Source organism: Nomascus leucogenys, chromosome 21, assembly GCF_006542625.1.
Source record: "Nomascus leucogenys isolate Asia chromosome 21, Asia_NLE_v1, whole genome shotgun sequence".
NCBI classification, from domain to species: Eukaryota; Metazoa; Chordata; class Mammalia; order Primates; family Hylobatidae; genus Nomascus; species Nomascus leucogenys.
In genome coordinates this window covers 55,212,978-55,232,527 of record NC_044401.1, presented here as the reverse complement: position 1 = coordinate 55,232,527, position 19,550 = coordinate 55,212,978, and the positions used below count along the sequence as shown (strand labels likewise).

At 41.8% G+C, this 19,550-nt stretch overlaps 1 protein-coding gene and 1 non-coding gene across 2 annotated transcripts in view; both read left to right on the top strand.

Annotated features, from left to right (window-relative positions):
- Window positions 1-19,550, top strand: part of FANCD2 (FA complementation group D2) — a 71,261-nt gene that overhangs the window by 590 nt on the left and 51,121 nt on the right. Inside the window, exons 2-14 of the mRNA XM_030802032.1 lie at window positions 1,639-1,749; window positions 6,489-6,629; window positions 8,398-8,465; window positions 8,624-8,727; window positions 9,109-9,169; window positions 10,217-10,269; window positions 13,509-13,587; window positions 13,952-14,076; window positions 15,821-15,908; window positions 16,772-16,876; window positions 17,263-17,363; window positions 17,701-17,809; window positions 18,044-18,079. Of these exons, the coding sequence (XP_030657892.1) occupies window positions 1,686-1,749; window positions 6,489-6,629; window positions 8,398-8,465; window positions 8,624-8,727; window positions 9,109-9,169; window positions 10,217-10,269; window positions 13,509-13,587; window positions 13,952-14,076; window positions 15,821-15,908; window positions 16,772-16,876; window positions 17,263-17,363; window positions 17,701-17,809; window positions 18,044-18,079 (1,134 nt within the window). The 5' untranslated portion in view covers window positions 1,639-1,685. The remainder of the gene's footprint in view (window positions 1-1,638; window positions 1,750-6,488; window positions 6,630-8,397; window positions 8,466-8,623; window positions 8,728-9,108; window positions 9,170-10,216; window positions 10,270-13,508; window positions 13,588-13,951; window positions 14,077-15,820; window positions 15,909-16,771; window positions 16,877-17,262; window positions 17,364-17,700; window positions 17,810-18,043; window positions 18,080-19,550) is intronic.
- Window positions 11,478-11,581, top strand: LOC115832248. Its single transcript, XR_004027673.1, has one exon. It is a non-coding gene; the product is annotated as a U6 spliceosomal RNA (small nuclear RNA).

Sequence of the window (19,550 nt, the reverse complement as noted above, 5' to 3'; positions counted from 1 at the left end):
ACTGTCCGAGTTAGAATCCCAGTTCTACCCGTGATGATGAGAAGAATAATGGTACCCACCTCAGAAAGTTTTGTGGGAAATAAATGAATTATTAAATATAAAGCACTTGAAACAGTTCTTGTTAGTTTTTAGCATTTCCCCTGCCCTGCGAGGTTTTCTCACTCTGAATATTCTCAGAAATTTTCCTTATGCCGGTAACTATGCTGGGCATTAGGGACATTGAGTAAGTGAGACTGGGTTCCTGCTCTCAGAGAGCCCCGGTCTAGTGTAAGCTAAGGGCCCCTAGATAAAGTGGAGCAGGGAAGCTGCAGTAGCAAACTCCCTTAGGGATAGGAGGAACACTTTTCAAGGAAGATGACATTCGATTGAATGTTTAGATCTGAGTAGGAATTTCCAGGCAAATAAGAGCACTTCAGATGAAAAGAACACCTTTGTGCAAAGGCACTGAGACCACCAAGGTTCTGATTTACAAGATTATGTGATTCAGGCACTCCCCCACCTCTGCTGTCTCATTTCCAACTCCACATCTCCTTGTTTCAGTATGAGTGTTTATTTGCCTGGACTCCTCTTCTCCTTCCCCTTTTACTGGCTAACTGCTGTTTCAGCCCTCAAGTCCCTGCCTAAAAATCACTTCTTCAGGCCGGGCGCGGTTGGCTCACGCCTGTAATCCCGGCACTTTGGGAGGCCGAGGCGGGCGGATTACGAGGTCATGAGATCAAGACTATCCTGGGTAACACGGTGAAACCCAGTCTCTACTAAAAATACAAAAAATTAGCCGGGCGTGGTGGCGGGCGCCTGTAGTCCCAGCTACTTGGGAAGCTGAGGCAGGAGAATGGCGTGAATCCGGGAGGTGGAGCCTGCAGAGAGCCGAGGGTGCACAACTGCACGCCAGCCTGGGCGACAGAGCAAGACTCCGTCTCAAAAAAAAAAAAAAAAACCTCACTTCTTCAGGCCGGGCGGCTCACACCTGTAATCCCAGCACTTTGGGAGGCCGAGGTGGGTGGATCACTTGAGGTCAGGAGTTTGAGACCAGCCTAGCCAACATGGTGAAACCCTGTCTCTACTAAAAAAAAAGAAAAAAATTCAAGGAGATTGTCCCTAAGAAATTGTCCTTGCTTCTCTTTACCACCCCTACTAGGAACTAGACTAAATTTCCTAGTAAGCCCTCATAGAACCTGTACTTTTATAGCACTTACATAACTGTAGTTCAGTACATTAAGGCTATTTGTTAGTATACTGTAAATTCCCTGAGGACAGGGATCATGTCTGTCTAGTTCACAGTTGTAACCCCAGCACCTAACACAGTCCCTAACATATAGTATTGAAGTAATGAATTAAAGGACAGGTACATTGGGGATAGATAATGGAGGGTCTTGAATCTCAGATGGAGAGCGATGGGTTTTATCCTTCAGCAGCAGCGAAGTAGTCTGCCTAAAGAGGCAACTAAGACTTGAAAGGAAGGTAGTATTGACTAGATGTAAGAGTTGAAATTTGCTTAGCACCTAGATTTAGGTAGCATTAATATGGAGATATGAGCCCCTCTGATTTTGGATAGAGCAGTTTTCTTTGAACAATAGCTTTAACTTCTCAGAATTTATCTTCTAGAGGGTTAACTTCTGTTTCCCGATTTTGCTCCAGGAAGTAATTTAAGTGCATATACTTAAGTGCATAAGACATTGGTCAAAATGGTTTCCAAAAGAAGACTGTCAAGATCTGAGGATAAAGAGAGCCTGACAGAAGATGCCTCCAGTAAGTATCTAGTCATTTGTTGCCTTATTTCCTGTAGCAATGTGTGAGGCATGTGAGAGATATAAATTTCCTGCTTTTCAAGTGCTGAGAATCATTAGTGTAATGAATGGAGTACACAGAATTAAGGGAGAAATACCAGATTTGGGACTGAGTTTTTGCCTCAAATTCTGCATGTAACTTTGAGTATGACCACAGCCTCTGGACCTCAGTCTCCACATCCATAAGAGGAATTAGCGTTACAGACTTTTTCTGCTATACATCATTTAGGTGTTGAGACACAAAGACATAACATAGTCGCTACCCTTAAAAAACTTTATGGTCTTTCTTCCTTTCTTGGAAAAAAAAAAATTATGATCTAGACACATGCTATGTTAGTGATGTGAAAGGAAAAATATATCAAAGCAAGCAAACCAGAGGCAAAGAAACAGTGCAGACTCTGCCCATATGAGAAATAGTTGACAAAGATCCCAAGAGTTCCAGATATAATGAGTTGATGGCCGGGTGCTATCACTCACACCTGTAATCCAAGCACTTTGAGGGACTGAGGTGAGAGGATCACCTAAAGCTAGGAGTTCAAGACCAGCCTGGGTAACATAGACTCCATCTCTACAAAAAATTTTTTTAATTAGCTGGGCGTGGTGGTGTGTGCCTGTGGTCCCAGCTACTGAGGAGGCTGAAGTGGGAGGATCACTTGAGCTCAGGAGGTCGAGGGTGCAATGAGTCAATAACAGCACCACTGCACTCCAGCCTAGGCGACAGGGTGAGAGAGACCATGTCTCAAAAAGGGAGTGGGGGACGGGGAGGTTGATAGTTCGTTTATTGCTCTCATCTACTCTATTAAAGCAGTTCTATCTCGATTTGTGTTGGTTTGTTTTTATTTTACTAGGTTTTTTGGGAACAGGTGGTGTTCGGTTACATAAATAAGTTCTCTAGTGGTGATTTCTGAAATTTTGGTGCACCTATCACCTGAAGAGTGTATAGTGTACCCAATGTGTATTTTTTCAATCCCTAACCCCCCTTCCACCCTTTCTCTCGAGTATCCAAAGTCCATTATATCATTCTTGTTGTTGTTGTTGTTTGAGACAGAGTCTCACTCTGTCACCCAGGCTGGAGTGCAGTGGCACAATCTCAGCTTACTGCAACCTCCACCTCCCAGGTTCAAGCGATTTTCCAGCCTCAGTCTCCCGAGTAGCCGGGATTACAGGCGCCAGCCACCATGCCCGGCTGATTTTTTTGTATCTTTAGTAGAGACGGGGTTTCACCATGCTGGCCAGGGGGTGTCTGGAACTCCTGACCTCAAGTGATCCATCCACCTCGGCCTCCCGGAGTGCTAGGATTACAGGCTTGAGCCACCACACCTGGCCCATTATATCTTTTTTTTTTTTTTTTGAGATGGAGTTTGGCTCTTGTTGCCCAGTCTGGAGTGCAGTGGCACAATCTTGGCTCACTGCAACCTCTGCCTCCTGGGTTCAAGCAATTCTCCTGGCTCAGCTGCCCAAGTAGCTGGGATTACATGTACATGCCACCATGCGTGGCTAACTTTTATATTTTTAGTAGAGAAGGGGTTTCACTGTGTTAGTCAGACTGGTCTCAAACTCCTGACCTCCGGTAATCCACCCACTTCAGCCTCCCAAAGTGCTGGGATTTTGGACGTGAGCCACCGTGCCAGGCCTCATTATGTCATTCTTAATGCCTTTGCATTCTCATAGCTTAGCTTCTACTAACTTGTGGATTGAAGAGTTATTTCTTACTAGGTTATTGGAAGTTAAGTCTGATTCTTGGTCAATTCAACCAAAATAGATGAAAATGCTTGCTGAACAGCAATTATTTTTTTTTTTTTGAGACGGAGTCTTGCTCTGTCCCCCAGGCTGGAGTGCAGTGGCGCGATCTCGGCTCACTGCAAGCTCCACCTCCCGGGTTCACGCCATTCTCCTGCCTCAGCCTCCCGAGTAGCTGGGACTACAGGCACCCGCCAACACGCCTGGCTAATTTTTTGTATTTTTAGTAGAGACGGGGTTTCACCGTGTTAGCCAGGATGGTCTTGATCTCCTGACCTCGTGATCCACCCGCCTCGGCCTCCCAAAGTGCTGGAATTACAGGCTTGAGCCACCGTGCCCAGCTAAACAGCAATTATAATAATAAAAATTGTGAGTCCAAAACCATGTAAGGAATAGGCTTGATTTAGAAATGGAAACTGTGGGCTGGGCATGGTGGCTGACACCTGTAATCCCAGCACTTTGGGAGGCCAAGGCAGGCAGATCACCTGAGGTTAGGAGTTCAAGATCAGCCTGGCCAACACAGTGAAACCCCATGTCTACTAAAAATACAAAAATTAGCTGGGCGTAGTGTCATGCGCCTGTAATCTCAGCTACTCCGGAGGCTGAGGCAGGAGAATTGCTTGAACCCAGGAAGTGGAGGTTGCAGTGAGCTGAGATCACGCCACTGCACTTCAGCAGGGGCAACAGAGCAAGACTCTTATCTCAAAAAAAAAAAAAAAAAGGGAAGTTGTGAAGCTCCAATGGTTGATTGGTAATGGGATTATAGAATTAGAATATAGATAAATTGGTAGAAAATTTGAAACTGAAGAGGAATAATACAGGAAATTACTGAAAGTAAATGTTATATTTTGGAAATACTGTTCTCCAAAAGAGAAGAGACTTCTGAATTAAGTTTATTAGAAGGGATTTGGGTTCTCTTGGTCAGTAATGAACAAACAATCTTTCATTCTGATTATGTTTTACATTTCGTTCAGGAAGGTAGTGGTCTTTGTTTCATTCTGATTAAGGCTTTATTAGAAAGAGGGAGAGGAGGCTGGGTGTGGTGGCTCACGCCTGTAATCCCAGCACTTTGGGTGGCCAAGGCGGGCAGATCATGAGGTCAGGAGATTGAGACCATCTTGGCTAACACTGTGAAACCCCATCTCTACTAAAACTACAAAAAATTAGCCGGGCGTGGTGGCGTGCATCTGTAGTCCCAACTACTGGGAGGCTGAGGCAGGAGAATGGCATGAACCCGGGAGGCAGAACTTGCAGTGAGCCAAGATTGCGCCACTGCACTCTAGCCTGGGCGACAGAGCGAGACTGTCTCAAAAAAAAAAAAAAAAAAAAAAAGAGGGAGAGGAATTGAAGAAGGAAAAAACAGAATGGCATCATTAAGGGAGAAGAGTAAATTTTAAACTTGGCTTCAAGTACCTGTTTGTTTCTTGTTTCTTGTTTCTTTTTTTTTTTTTTTTTTTTTTGAGAAGGAGTCTCACTCTTTCACCCAGGCTGGAGTGCAGTGGCGCGATCTCGGCTCACTGCAGGCTCCGCCCTCCAGGGTTCACGCCATTCTCCTGCCTCAGCCTCCCACGTAGCTGGGACTACAGGCGCCCGCAACCTCGCCTGGCTAATTTTTTGTATTTTTAGTAGAGACGGGGTTTCACCGTGTTAGCCAGGATGGTCTCGATCTCCTGACCTCGTGATCCCCCCGCCTCGGCCTCCCAAAGTGCTGGGATTACAGGCGTGCGCCACCGCGCCGGGCCCTGTTTCTTGTTTCTTATTTCTTTTTATGGGTTGAAAGTCTTGGGATTAAACCTATCTGAGCATTGTAGTCAAAGATATGATACAGGAGAAACTTCCCCATTCTGTCTACCCTTTATTCAGATCATTGAGTCTCAGATTTGGTGTGTATCGGGATTATTATCTGAAGAATGTAAAAAATTTGGATTCCTAGGTCCCATTCCCAAGATTTTGACTCAGTAACTCTGGTATATGGCATGGAATATGCCTTTTTTTTTCTTTGAGACGGAGTCTCACTCTGTTGCCCAGGCAGGAGTGCAGTGGCACTATCTGGGCTCACTGCAACCTCTGCCTCCCGGGTTCAAGTGATTCTCCTGCTTCAGCCTCCCTAGTAGTTGGTATTACAGGCATGCGCCACCACACCCAGCTAATTTTGTATTTTTAGTAGAGATGGGGTTTCGCCACGTTAGCCAGGCTGGTCTTGAACTCCTGACCTCAGGTGATCAGCCTGCCTCGGCCTCCCAAAGTGCTGGGATTACAGGCGTGAGCCACTGTGCTCGGTTGGGAATATGCATTTTAATAAGCTTCCCAGGGATTCCAGTGCAGTGGTTTGCAGGCAACAGCTTGAGAGACACTAGCTAGTTTAGTATTTGGGTAGAAAACATTTCCATGGGTTATTCTCGTTAGGCACTTGTTTGTTTGAATTTATTTTTTTAGAGATGGGGATTTCACTCTGTCACCCAGGCTGGAGTGCAGTGGTACTATCATAGCTCACTATAGCCTCAATCTCCTGGGCTCAAATTATTCTTCCGCCTTAGCCTCCGAAGTAGCTGGGACTACAGATGCGCGTCTCCTCACCTAACTAGTGTGTGTGTGTGGAGGGCGGGGGAGACTGGGGGGGGTGCGTCTCACTTTGTTGCCCAGGCTGGTCTTGAACTCCTGGCTTCAAGTGATCCTCCTGCCTTGGCCTCCTAAATTGCTGGGATTACCACATGAGCCACCTTGCCTGGCCAGAAATGGCACATTTTGAATTCTTCAAATGAAAATATGTGAAAATAATTCTATTGGTTTGTTTGTTTTGGAAGCCACTATTGCTGAAGATAGTTTATTTCACTACAGCATCAATCCTAGTATAATTTTTAAGGACATATCAGTTTTCCTCTCAGGATTATTATTCCTGGGTTTAAGTTTTAATTTTTCCTTTACTATTTGCCATATTCTTGAAAATTTTTCTATTTTCAGAAACCAGGAAGCAACCACTTTCCAAAAAGACAAAGAAATCTCATATTGCTAATGAAGTTGAAGAAAATGACAGTATCTTTGTAAAGCTTCTTAAGATATCAGGAATTATTCTTAAAACGGGAGAGAGCCAGAATCAACTAGGTAATATTTTAATCTAATTTTATTCTCTGGGTTTAATGAAATAGCTCAGGACTGAATCATGGGTTTTCTAAATGGAGAGGCAATGAAGATTAGAAATGAGAGGGCCATCCATCTTGAGACAAAGTTGAAATTGCTTTATAGAAAATGGTACAGTCAGGCCGGGCGTGGTGGCTCACGTTTATCATCCCAGCACTTTGGGAGGCTCGAGGCAGGCGGATTGCCTGAGCTCAGGAATTTGCCTCCAGCCTGGGTAACACGTTTCTACTAAACTACAAAAAATTAGCCGGGCATGGTGGCTTGTGCCTGTAGTCCCAGCTGCTCGGGCGCGTGAGTCAGGAGAATTGCTTGAACCCAGGAGGCAAAAGTTGCAGTGAGCCAAAATCGCACCACTGCACTCCAGCCTGGGTGAAAAGAGTGAGACTCCATTTCCAAAAAAACAAAAAAAGGAAAAAGAAAATGGTACAGTCTTTGGTCCTCATTACTACGTGTTAAGTAAAGCATTTCTCATCCTTTTATTAGAAAAAATATTGTATATTATTTATTTTGTTTTCCTGTGAAAAAATAAATATCTAGAAAGCAGCTGTATCAGTGTCAGAATAATTTCAGAAGAAAATTTATAAAGCCATATAAGATTCTGTTTTTTTTTTTTTTTTTTGAGACAGAGTCTCGCGTTGTCACGCAGGCTGGAGTGCAGTGGCGCTATCGCGGCTCACTGCAAGCTCTGCCTCCTGAGTTCACGCCATTCTCCTGCCTCAGCCTCTCCGAATAGCTGGGACTACAGGCGCCCGCCACCACACCTGGCTAGTTTTTTTGTATTTTTAGTAGAGACGGGGTTTCACCGTGGTCTCGATCTCCTGACCTCGTGATCCGCCCGCCTCGGCCTCCCAAAGTGCTGGGATTACAAGAGTGAGCCACTGCGCCCGGCCTAAGATTCTGTTTTGGGGAACAGATTATTCTATCTTGCTAAGGTTATGGCAGGTCTTTTTTAGAACACTTAGTGGCTATCTGCTATCAAAGCTAAGTCTTTTTTTTTTTTTTTTTGAGACGGAGCGTCGCTCTGTCGCCCAGGCTGGAGTGCAGTGGCGCCATCTCTGCTCACTGCGAGCTCCGCCTCCCAGGTTCACGCCATTCTCCTGCCTCAGCTTCCCAAGTAGCTGGGACTACAGGCGCCCGCCACCACGCCCGGCTAATTTTTTGTATTTTTAGTAGAGACGGAGTTTCACCATGTTAGCCAGGATGGTCTCAATCTCCTGACCTTGTGATCCACCTGCCTCAGCCTCCCAAAGTGCTGGGATTACACGCGTGAGCCACCGCACCCGGCCAAAGCTAAGTCTTTTATGTGGATTTAGACAGAACCCCATGACTCTGAGCTGGACACGGTGGCTCATGCCTGTAATCCCAGCACTTGGGAGGCTGAGGAGGGTATATCATGAGGTCAGGAGATTGAGACCATCCTGGCTAACACAGTGAAACCCTGTCTCTACTAAAAAAAACAAAACAAAACGCGCCTGTAGTCCCAGCTAACTTGGGAGGCTGAGGCAGGAGAATCACTTGAACCCAGGAGGCGGAGGTTCCAGTGAGCCGAGATCACGCCACTGCACTCCAGCCTAGGCAACAGAGCAAAACTCCGTCTCAAAAAAAAAAAGATTTGGCTCTGAAATTACGTTGAAAATATTTTTATTGGTTTCATCAGGCAAGAAACTTGGGTTTTTAGAGAAGGAAAACTATGGTAGGAAACCGGTGACCAGCTCTTCTTTTTTCTGCATAGCTGTGGATCAAATAGCTTTCCAAAAGAAGCTCTTTCAGACCCTGAGGAGACACCCTTCCTATCCCAAAGTATGTATTTTTCCCCTGGTATTTTTGCTTGTGCCAGCATAACTCTAGAATTTGGAATTTAAGGGCACTGGTATAAAGTTGAGTGGGCTAGAATGATTTTTAACAGCAAATATTAAACTAAAAATTTTATTCTTTTTTATTTTTTAAATCTCCTTAAGATAATAGAAGAATTTGTTAGTGGCCTGGAATCTTACATTGAGGATGAAGACAGTTTCAGGAACTGCCTTTTGTCTTGTGAGCGTCTGCAGGATGAGGAAGCCAGGTGTGGAGAGGAGGCATGGAATCTTGCTGAAATTCAGTCTGTTCTGCTAACTGCATGGGGCTGGGGAGGGAGAGCACAGTTGTTTCACATTTCATTGTTGGTGTAAGCTCTCTTTTCCACAGAGTTTAAGTTTAAAATTCCTAAGCTTGTGGTTATGAGCCTAAACATCAGTGTTTTCTAGAATGTGTTTCACCTATGTTGACAGAATTTCAAATCTCTACCTCTCCCTTGCAAAGAGCCATCTGCTCATTTCTGTATTTCTTGTCTAACAGGGTAGTTCCTCTTTAAAGATTATGTATTTAACCAATTTTATTGAGAAAAGATGATAAAAGCATTAAAACAAGGAAAGCAAAGTGGAAAACAGATTTCTTTTTTTTACAGTATGGGTGCATCTTATTCTAAGAGTCTCATCAAACTGCTTCTGGGGATTGACATACTGCAGGTAAGACTGTCACTTTTTCTGTGAACATTTGATGGATGAGGTTTGTGGTGTATGCTCAAGTCTAAATAGCGGGAACACAGGATAGAGTAGGGTTAATTGGAGAATTTGGGTTTGTAACAGCTTTAGCACAGCCCTGTTGCTGTGATGGATTTGGTAGGGTAATGTCTGTGTTTTAAAACTGTGTTTATTAGCCTAATACATCTGGCTATTTATTCTCTCTGCATCTGATTCCTGTTCTTAAAGCTGCATCCTGTGTATCTCTGAGTACTTGGTAATCTTTATCATATTCATATCTACATCATCTCCCATTTAGCTTTTTAGATGCTTATGTAACTTAATTTTGTCCTTTTCCTCCTCCTCTTCTCTTTTAATACATTAAGTAGACAATACATTAATATGATTTAAATATCTCAAGTTATACAAATGTATATAGAGCAGAAAACTTCCCTCCACCCCATTCTCCATTTTTTCTCTTCTCCCCTATTGTTAATCTTTTCACACTCTTAAACTCTTCCTTTTCACTGGAAATCTTGAAGATAATTTAGTTATTTTAAGTCTAAGAGCTCCCTTGTTCCTCTGGAGAGCTCCCCTTGCAACTTATTTGATTTAAAGTCTGTATTTTGTGGATTAACAGTTATCATATTTAATAATATTTTGATTATCTGATTATTTTAACTTTGCCTTGATAATCATTTTCAGTTTTTCAGAAGACAAAGTAAGTCTTTGTATTCCAATAGCATATTCTAAAAATGAAGACATATTCATGTGGATATCCTTGTAATAAGATATCAACTTTAGCAAAGTGTTTATTCCAGGAGCTGTAGTTGGAAAGAGAATTATACATTTCTTTTTTTTTTTTTTTTCTTAAGTCAGAGTCTCCTCTGTCATCCAGGCTGGAGTGGAGTGGTGCAATCTCAGCTCACTGCAACCTCTGCCTCCCCCAGGTTCAAGAGGTTCTCGTGCCTCAGCCTCCCAAGTAGTTGGGATTATACATTTCTATTGTGTATTTTGAGATCATCTCCTAACTCCCTATGTCTTCTTTTTTAGCCTGCCATTATCAAAACTTTATTTGAGAAGTTGCCAGAATATTTTTTTGAAAAGTAAGTGGCATTATTATGGAATGTTCAAAGTACCCTGGTGTACTTAAGTTCTCTCTGAAAAGGTTACTCTGAAAACTTTTGGTTTCTCTGAAAGTCATATTTGTCATGATGTTTCTTAAGTGACTACTAAAATTTTACCGTAGTGTCTTTGAAGTTTCATCTATTAACATGACTTTGTAAAAATAGATAGGATTACTGTTAAAAGTAACTATTGGCCTGGTGCGGTGGCTCACACCTGTAATCCCAACAGTTTGAGAAGCTGAGGCAGGAGGATTGCTTGAGTTCAGGAATTCAAGACCAGCCTGAGCAATGTAGTGAGACCTTGTCTGTATTTCAAAACAGAATTTTTTTTTTTTTTAAGTATCTGTTGCTTATGCTCAGGAATAATCCCTAGTAGAAGGATACACAATATACTGGTAATGGTAGTTGTCTCCAAAGAGGGTAGCCAGTGGTTGGAATTTTCTGAATACTTTTCTTTACCTTTTAAATTTTGTAGTGTGTGTTCAGACAGGGTCTCACTCTATTGCCCAGGCTGGAGTGCCATAGTATGATCAAGGCTCACTGAGGCCTCCACCTCTCAGGCTTAAGTGATCCTCACACCTCAGCATCATGAGTGCCTGGGACTACAGGTGTGCACCACCCGGTCCAGCTAATTTTCGTGGTTTTTTTTTTTTGGTAGAGCTGGGGTTTCCCCATGTTGCCCAGGCTAGTCTCAAAACTTTCAGACTCAAGTGATCCACCTGCCTTAGCCGCTCAAACTACTGGGATGTGGCCCTACCTGTTTTTTTTTTTTAATTACTGTGTTAAAAAAGAAATGAACAGCCTAATAGAAAAGTAGACAAAGGTCATGAACAGACAGTTTACAAAGAAGAAATACAAGAACATCAAATATTTAAAAAATTCAATTTTGTTAGCAATCAAAGGCACAAATTTAAAACACTATATCAAAATAGTAAATAATAACTATTAAACAGTAAAATAAATGCATTTTTTCCTACTCTCAAAGGGTCTCCTTGTTGAGTGTAGTGAATAGGCATGCTCGTACATTGCTAGTGAGCATATAAATTAGTTCAGGCATTGATTCGGAAGAGCAATAGATCGTATGTGTCAAAAACCTTAAATTTTGCATACCCTTTAATCCTAATGTCATGTCTCCTAATTTATCCTAAGATAATAACTGTGAATGAAAATGAAATAATACTAGTTTAGTGCTTGCTTTGGCAGTACATACACTAAAATTGGAACAATACAGAGATTAGCATGGCCCTTTTGCAAGGGTGATACCCAAATTTGTGAAGTGTTCCATATATTGAAAAAAGATTACTCTTTAAAAAAAAGAAATGTAAATAATTGAGATGTTCAAAAAATAGAAATATTATGTGCACATTAATGATTGTAAAAGGAACTAGTTAATATCATACATTAATTGAAAAAAACAAACCCAGGTTACACATAGCATTTATATTAGGTTGGTGCAAAAGTAATTGCAGTTTTTGCAATAAGTAGTTCAGTATTTTGTTTAAAAAAGAAGATACACACATATACATATGCATATTAATAGTGTACATTTCTGGAATGACAGGATTATAGTCATTTTTATGTTCTCCTTTTTAATTTTTTCAGAGTCCTGATACAATAATAGTAAGTTTAAAGGTTTATTTATTTTGAGACAGAGTCTCACTCTGTTGCCCAGGCTGGAGTACAGTGGTGCAGTCTTGGCTCACTGCAACCTCTGCCTCCTGGGTTCAAGTGATTCTCCTGCCTCAGCCCCCCAAGTAGCTGGGATTACAGGTGTGCGCAAACCACACCCAGCTAATTTTTGGTATTTTTAGTAGATATGAGGGTTCGCCATGTTGGCCAGGCTGGCCTCGAACTCCTGACCTCAAGTGATCTGCCTGCCTCAGTCCCACAAAGTGCTGGAATTGCAGGAGTGAGCCACTGCACCCACTGAAGGTTTATTTTTTCAAATTTGTTTTAGCTAAATGTTTCATGCTGTATGGTTTACATCCTGGCTAGTCTTTTTCAGTTAAGATTGGCTGCAATTGGCTGGGCGCGGTGGCTCACGCTTGTAATCCCAGCACTTTGGGAGGCCGAGGCGGGAGGATCACGAGGTCAGGAGATCGAGACCACGGTGAAACCCCGTCTCTACTAAAAATACAAAAAATTAGCCGGGCATGGTGGCGGGCGCCTGTAGTCCCAGCTACTCGGAGAGGCTGAGGCAGGAGAATGGCGTGATCCTGGGAGGCGGAGCTTGCAGTGAGCCGAGATTGCGCCACTGTACTCCAGCCTGGGCGACAGAGCAAGACTCCGTCTCAAAAAAAAAAAAAAAAAAAAAAAGACTGGCTGCAATAACAAGGACCATGCTGTCAAGGAGATGGAAGTGTTCCAAAACTTTAGATATAGGAGGCTCGAAGGAAGGTGGAAACTATCATTTTTGGAAAAGTGATAATTGAGCCAACATTTTTTTATTTATAAATGATTTTTAGTACTTTTATGAATATAATCTAATTTGACTTTCTATGTTCCCTTAGCAATATGTGCTTGCTTTTTTTTTTTTTTTTTTTTTGAGACAGAGTCTTGGCTCTGTCACCCAGGCTGGAGTGCAGTGGCACGATCTCAACTCACTGCAACCTCCGCCTCCTGGGTTCAAGCGATTCTCCTGCCTCAGCCTCTCGAGTACCTGGGATTACAGGTAACCACCATCATGCCTGGCTAATTTTTGTATTTTTAGTAGAGATGGGGTTTCACCATGTTGGCCAGGCTGGTCTTGAACTCATGCGATCTGCCCACCTTGGCCTCCCAAAGTGCTGGGATTACAGGCATGAGCCACCGCACCTGACTTATGCTTGCCTTTTTAAGCACTTACTGCGTTGATGTTATTAGTGTCTTCCCTTTTAAAAATATTTGTCGTATTCAGTTTTTAAGATTTATTAACATTGTCTTTTTAAAAATTATTATTAAGAGATGCTGTCTAGCCCTGTCATCCCTTCTCTCTAAACCCTCCCTGGATGTAGCCACTGTTCATATTTAGCATGTCTTCTAGACATTTTTCTCAACAAACGTAAGCATATATCTCCTGCATATTGGGTATCACTTGTGTGTCTAGTGCAGTGCCGAATGCATAGTAGGTGTTCAGTAAATGTTAATGGAATGGCTAAAATATTTTTTGCAGTATTAATGCTTGCTGTTATTTTGGCCAGAAAGGCTAAGTTCCCTGTTTTCTCTTCCTAACATTTTAGCAAGAACAGTGATGAAATCAACATACCTCGACTCATTGTCAGTCAACTAAAATGGCTTGACAGAGTTGTGGATGGCAAGGTAGGCTTATGGACTTTATCTCTTGAATTTAAAGAGTGTGTTTCTCATCTCTTTTGGAAGTTGTATTTTTTTTCTCTTTCTAAACAGAAAATTCATACTTTTCCATCCATCCATTAGCTTTTTCCAATTTTCATAATTTGAGAATCATAGATATTTCACCCTTTAAATTTCAGAAAAGTTTAAATACGAAGAGTAGATATCATTTATTAAATAAGTTAAATATTTGGGAAGATTCCTTTTCAAAGTACAGAGATAAATAACTATGTTTATTTCTCAAATAATTTCAGCTCTGCATTTCACAAGTAGGTAGTCTTTCTTTATTCTGGGTAATGTGCTGCAGTTCTAATAGTGTCCTCTACTGCAGGACCTGACCACTAAGATCATGCAGCTGATCAGTATTGCTCCAGAGAACCTGCAGCATGACATCATCACCAGCCTACCTGAGATCCTAGGGGATTCCCAGCACGCTGATGTGGGGAAAGAACTCAGGTGGATAAACACTCTGTCACCATCTAAGTGAGGCTCAGCTATGGGGGTTCTATCACTGCAGTATGCAAAGAGCAGTAGTAATATGGTCTCTTATATCTAAAAAGAGGATGATACCCACCTTCATGAGTAGGGCATGGAATTTGACTTAAAAAAAAAAAGGTATATATTTGAATAGATCCACGTACTTTCTTTTGTTTTTTTGAGTTGGAGTCTTGCTCTTATCGCCCAGGCTGGAGTGCAGTGGTGCGATCTCAGCTCACTGCAACCTCTGCCTCCTGGGTTCACCCCATTCTCCTGCCTCAGCCTCCCAAGTAGCTGGGACTACAGGCACCTGCCACTATGCCTGGCTAATTTTTTTGGTATTTTTAGTAGAGATGGGGTTTCACCGTGTTAGCCAGGATGGTCTCGATCTCCTGACCTTGTGATGCTCCCGCCTCGGCCTCCCAAAGTGCTGGGATTATAGGCGTGAGCCACCGTGCCCGGCCCCACGTACTTTCTTTTAAATGGTATACCTGTTATGAGTGTGAAGTCTGGCTTAGGATTAGGTATCTAAATTTGGCCAATGGTGAAGTTGACCATGATCCCTTAAGTTTCATTAACTTGTTCTTCAGGGGATCCTTAACCCTGGCTGCACATTAAAATCATTTGTGGAGCCTATTAAACATCTACCTTCTTTGGGTTCCTAGGTGATTCATTCTAATGCACAGCCCTGCATCAGACCCCCTGTGGAGACTCATTGCTTACTGTCATTCATTTGAAAAATAGTAATTGGTAGGGCAGTATTGAGGAAGGGGAGAACAATATCCCTAGGTAATAAAGTTTCCATCTTAATGCAACTTTTTATTGTACTAGAAGTATTTTTAAAAAATTCAGTTTGTAATACTTCCTTTTGTATAGTTGTCTGCAAAGCTACCTCCAAAACGTCCAATGATTTCTTGCCTTCGTCCTTTTGGGCAGGGTGCTCCTTCTGGGCAAAGCACTACGCCACCCACTTTACCTGCCTGATGCCAGCTCATCTCCTTTTGTATAGTCTTCTTTTAGCATCTATCACTGTCAGTTGGGCATGCCTTTAATCCCAGCATGTTGGGCGGCTGAGGTGGGTGGATTGCTTGAGCCCAGGAGTTTGAGACCAGCCTGGGCAACATGGTGAAAAGCTGTCTCTCCAAAAAAACAAAAATTAGGTGGGTGTGGTGGTACGCACTTATAATTCTGGCTACTCAGGAGGATGAGATGGGAGGATCAGTTGCGCGTGGAAGGTCGAAGCTACAGTGAGCTATGATGACGCCACTGTACTCAAGCCTGGACATTAGAGTAAGACCCTGTCTCAAAAAGCAAAAAAAAAAAAAAAAATCTATCACTGTCCTCCTCACTATGTTGTGTTCCTGTAGCACCATGTACATGTGTCTCTCATACTTATCACATTTCATTGTAAATGTTTTGGGTTTTCTTTTTCCTTTTTGCAGGGAAGGATATGTACCAAACTAAATAGTGGTGTTCTCTGGGTAGTGGGGATTGTGATGGAAGTCTTCTTGTTTCTACATTTATTATTTGAATTTTTATAATGAGCATGTATTATTTTTTGCAGTCAAAACAATTTTTAAAGAAACACACTATAAACGGTAATTTAATGGCAACTAAGTATATCCTTTATTTTCATACTCTAATAAATGATTTTCTCAAGTCATTGTCTGCCTAGCTCTGTTCAAACCATTACACAACTTTTTTCTTTTTCTACCATTCACAGTGACCTACTGATAGAGAGTACTTCACTCACTGTCCCAATCCTGGATGTCCTTTCAAGCCTCCGACTTGACCCAAACTTCCTATTGAAGGTAGAAAAGACTCAGCTTTCCAGAAACAGAGCCAGCTTTCCAACCTCCCAGAACAAGTGTTAGTCAGTCATTGCCTTGGGAGTAATGAATATTTCATTTTCAAACCATAGTGAATCACATTTGATATCTCTTTTTTTTTTCCCTTCAATGAGTTTCAGATGCTATTCTATGATAGATTCACAGGTCTGTTTTTTTCTTTGTTTTGTTTTATTTTGTTTTTTGAGACGGAGTATCGCTCTGTCACCCAGGCTGGAGTGCAGTGGTGCAATCTCCACTCACTGCAACCTCTGCCTACCAGGTTCAAGCAGTTCCCTGACTCAGCCTCCCAAGTAGCTGGGGTTATAGGCACCTGCCACCACGCCCGGCTAATTTTTGTATTTTTAGTAGAGACAGGGTTTCACCGTATTGTCCAGGCTGGTCTTGAACTCCGGACCTTGTTTTCCACCCCCCTCGGCCTCCCAAAGTGCTGGGATTACAGGCTTGAGCCACCGTGCCCAGCCCACAGGTCTGTTTTTAAGCAGTAAGTTTTGAGTGGAAATCTTCTATATTGTCTGAATCATACCTGCTTCCCATAGGAATAATACTTTTTATGCCTTACTGTAGCCAGTTGAGAATTTAGGCTCTAAATGTAGGATAATAGCTCTGTTTCACATTTATTGCCTGTCTGTTTTTGATGAAGCTGTGGTATTAACAACTAAAAGACTTTAATTTGGGGAAAAATCTAAAATTTTGTCTTTCCCTAAATTATAAGTGGGAAAATGGAGTAAGAGAAGTGATTTTTTTCTAATTTTACCTAACAGTTCAGTACAAAGTTGAGATAGTGACATGAAAACCTATTAAGTTTTTGTGCTTTTAATCTTTAGGTTCGCCAGTTGGTGATGGATAAGTTGTTGTCTATTAGATTGGAGGATTTACCTGTGATAATAAAGTTCATTCTTCATTCCATAACAGCCATGGATGCACTTGAGGTATGCTCTTATATCCCATCACACCTAGATAAAGCAACTTAAGTGCCAATTGCTCTTCTCTGTCCCCAGACTAACCGAGAATACTGACTAATCCGGATAGCATTCAGAGGAGAGAATGGAGCTATTCAACGGGTTCATTGATCTATATAAGCTGCTATAAGTTACATTTACTCTTTCTGTGTAGTACCTCACAGAATTCTGAAATTTTGGGTATGACGTTCTATGACATTGCATTGGCTATTCTCATAACTCTATTTTTCAAAATGTATAACATTGAAAATTTTTTCTTCCTCAGTCTTTCAGGAGATTGTCATGGTAGAGAGACTGGACTGTGCCTACCCACTGTGAATGAGCAGAAAACCATAGCTAATATTTACTTTCTGCAGGTAATTTCTGAGCTTCGGGAGAAGTTGGATCTGCAGCATTGTGTTTTGCCATCACGGTTACAGGCTTCCCAAGTAAAGTTGAAAAGTAAAGGACGAGCAAGGTAAAGAGCTCATCCTCACATAGGATGTCACAATTTTCTGACATCCCACAGAGTTAGAACTTAATACTTGCTACTACAAATAATGGTACTATTATGACACTTACGTCTAGCATTGTATAGTGTTTCAAATTACATATATGTATGTGAGTATGTATGTGTTTATATGTTTTCTTAGCCATTCAGATCAATCCCAGACAGACTACAGTGCAAGTTTATTAGCCATCTTACTCATGAGGTTGTCATTTGCTCCAGGGTACATGGCTACTAAGCAGGAACTCTGATCTTGTAAGTTCTTTTCTGGTAGAAGAGTAATTTTTTTCCTCTCTGCTACTTGTAGTTCCTCAGGAAATCAAGAAAGCAGCGGTCAGAACTGTATTATTCTCCTCTTTGATGTAATAAAGTCAGCTATTAGATATGAGAAAACCATTTCAGAAGCCTGGATTAAGGTGAGATCTTTGGAACTTTGATTATCAAGGAGGAAATGAGTGGCAATTAGTGACAGATGTATAACTGAGGTAGACTGAAATAAAAATCTTAAAAGTCATTCAAGTGGAAATGATAGCTGATGGTTGCCATATGGGCACACTGGCTCTCAGATGAGATAACAGGGCATGCTAAATAAGGGATAATGTGTTTCGCTGATGTGTCATAATATTTTTGTGACTCTCCTGTTTTTTCAGGCAATTGAAAACACTGCCTCAATATCTGAACATAAGGTAATGTTCATGTACTATGCATTTTAAGTATTGCAGACTTAAAAGTAATGACGTTGGCTAGCTTGCCTTCCCACTTTCTTTCTTTCTCCTCTCTCCAGTCACTCTTTTCTCTCTTCCCTAGTTGCTCTAATAAACATTAGCTGTCTGAGGAAGATAATCTGAGGTGGTGACTGGCCAGATAGCCTGCCCCACTCACTCTGGGTATAAAATAAGCCTACAGTATCCACAAGGGGAAATACTAACAGTGTAAACAAGCACATCAAGATGCAGTCAAAGAAGCCAGTTCCCCACTGATGAGATGAAGAAAATAACCACCTAAGTCTCAGGTCCCTATATCTGCCTAATTGCCCTTCCTTCCACCCAGCACCACTGTCAAGATAATGGCATTCCATGTTTTACTTTACTTTGCCATGTAGACCTGACTGGAGTAAATCAGTCTGTCCACTGTCAAGGCAGTGGTACTGGATCTTATGTCTCTATTAATTCTAGAAATACCTTCCATCAAAAAGCCAGATGATTGGCCGGGCGCGGTGGCTCACGCCTATAATCCCAGCATTTTGGAGGCTGAGGCAGGTGGATCATCTGAGGTCAGGAGTTTGAGACCAGCCTGGCCAATGTAGCAAAACCCTGTCTCTATTAAAAATACAAAAAAAAATCAGCCTGGTCTGGTGGCACACGCCACTGCACTCCAGCCTGGGTGACAGTGCAAGACTCCATCTCAAAAGATAAAAAGCTAGATGATTGAGTTCCTTTGGTGCTGATTGGTTGCCTTTAAAGATTTTTCTTTGGTTGCAATCTGTTTTGTGGGATTTTTGTTAGTTTTGTTATCCAATTTTTGGATGACCATCTTAAAAGCTTTCATGATGCTAAATAAAGCAATGAAAATTCATAATTTTTTGTGGTGAAAAATATCAAAGTACTCCAACACACTGTTTTTGGTTTTGGATAAACATAAATTTACCACCTTGGCTGCCTGCATTCCTATTTTTACATATTTGTAATCATTATATAAATATAATTTGTATTCTTACTTTTTTTTCTTAACATTTTTTTCTCCTGTCATAAATATTTCAAGGTCTGCATTGTCTTCATTATCTTTAATGACTGTATTCTGGTCTAATAACTCTCAATTTTGGTCTCCTAAGGAATGGGGCATTCAGTTAACAGAAGTAGTAAAATTTGTTTTGTTTTTTCTTGTTTGTCCTGCTTGCCTTTTTGACTTTTTTTTTTTTTTTTTTAACCTGGAAGCATAGACTCAGGTTGCCCTGAATACACTCCCAATGTTTTCTCTTTTTTTGTTTTGTTTTTCTTTTTCTTTTTTTTTTTGAGATGGGGTCTCACTCTGTCACCTAGGCTGGGGTGCAGTGGCATGATCTCGGCTCACTGCAAGCTCCACCTCCTGGGTTCACGCCATTCTCCCGCCTCAGCCTCCCAAGTACCTGGGAGTACAGGCACCCGCCACCACGCCCGG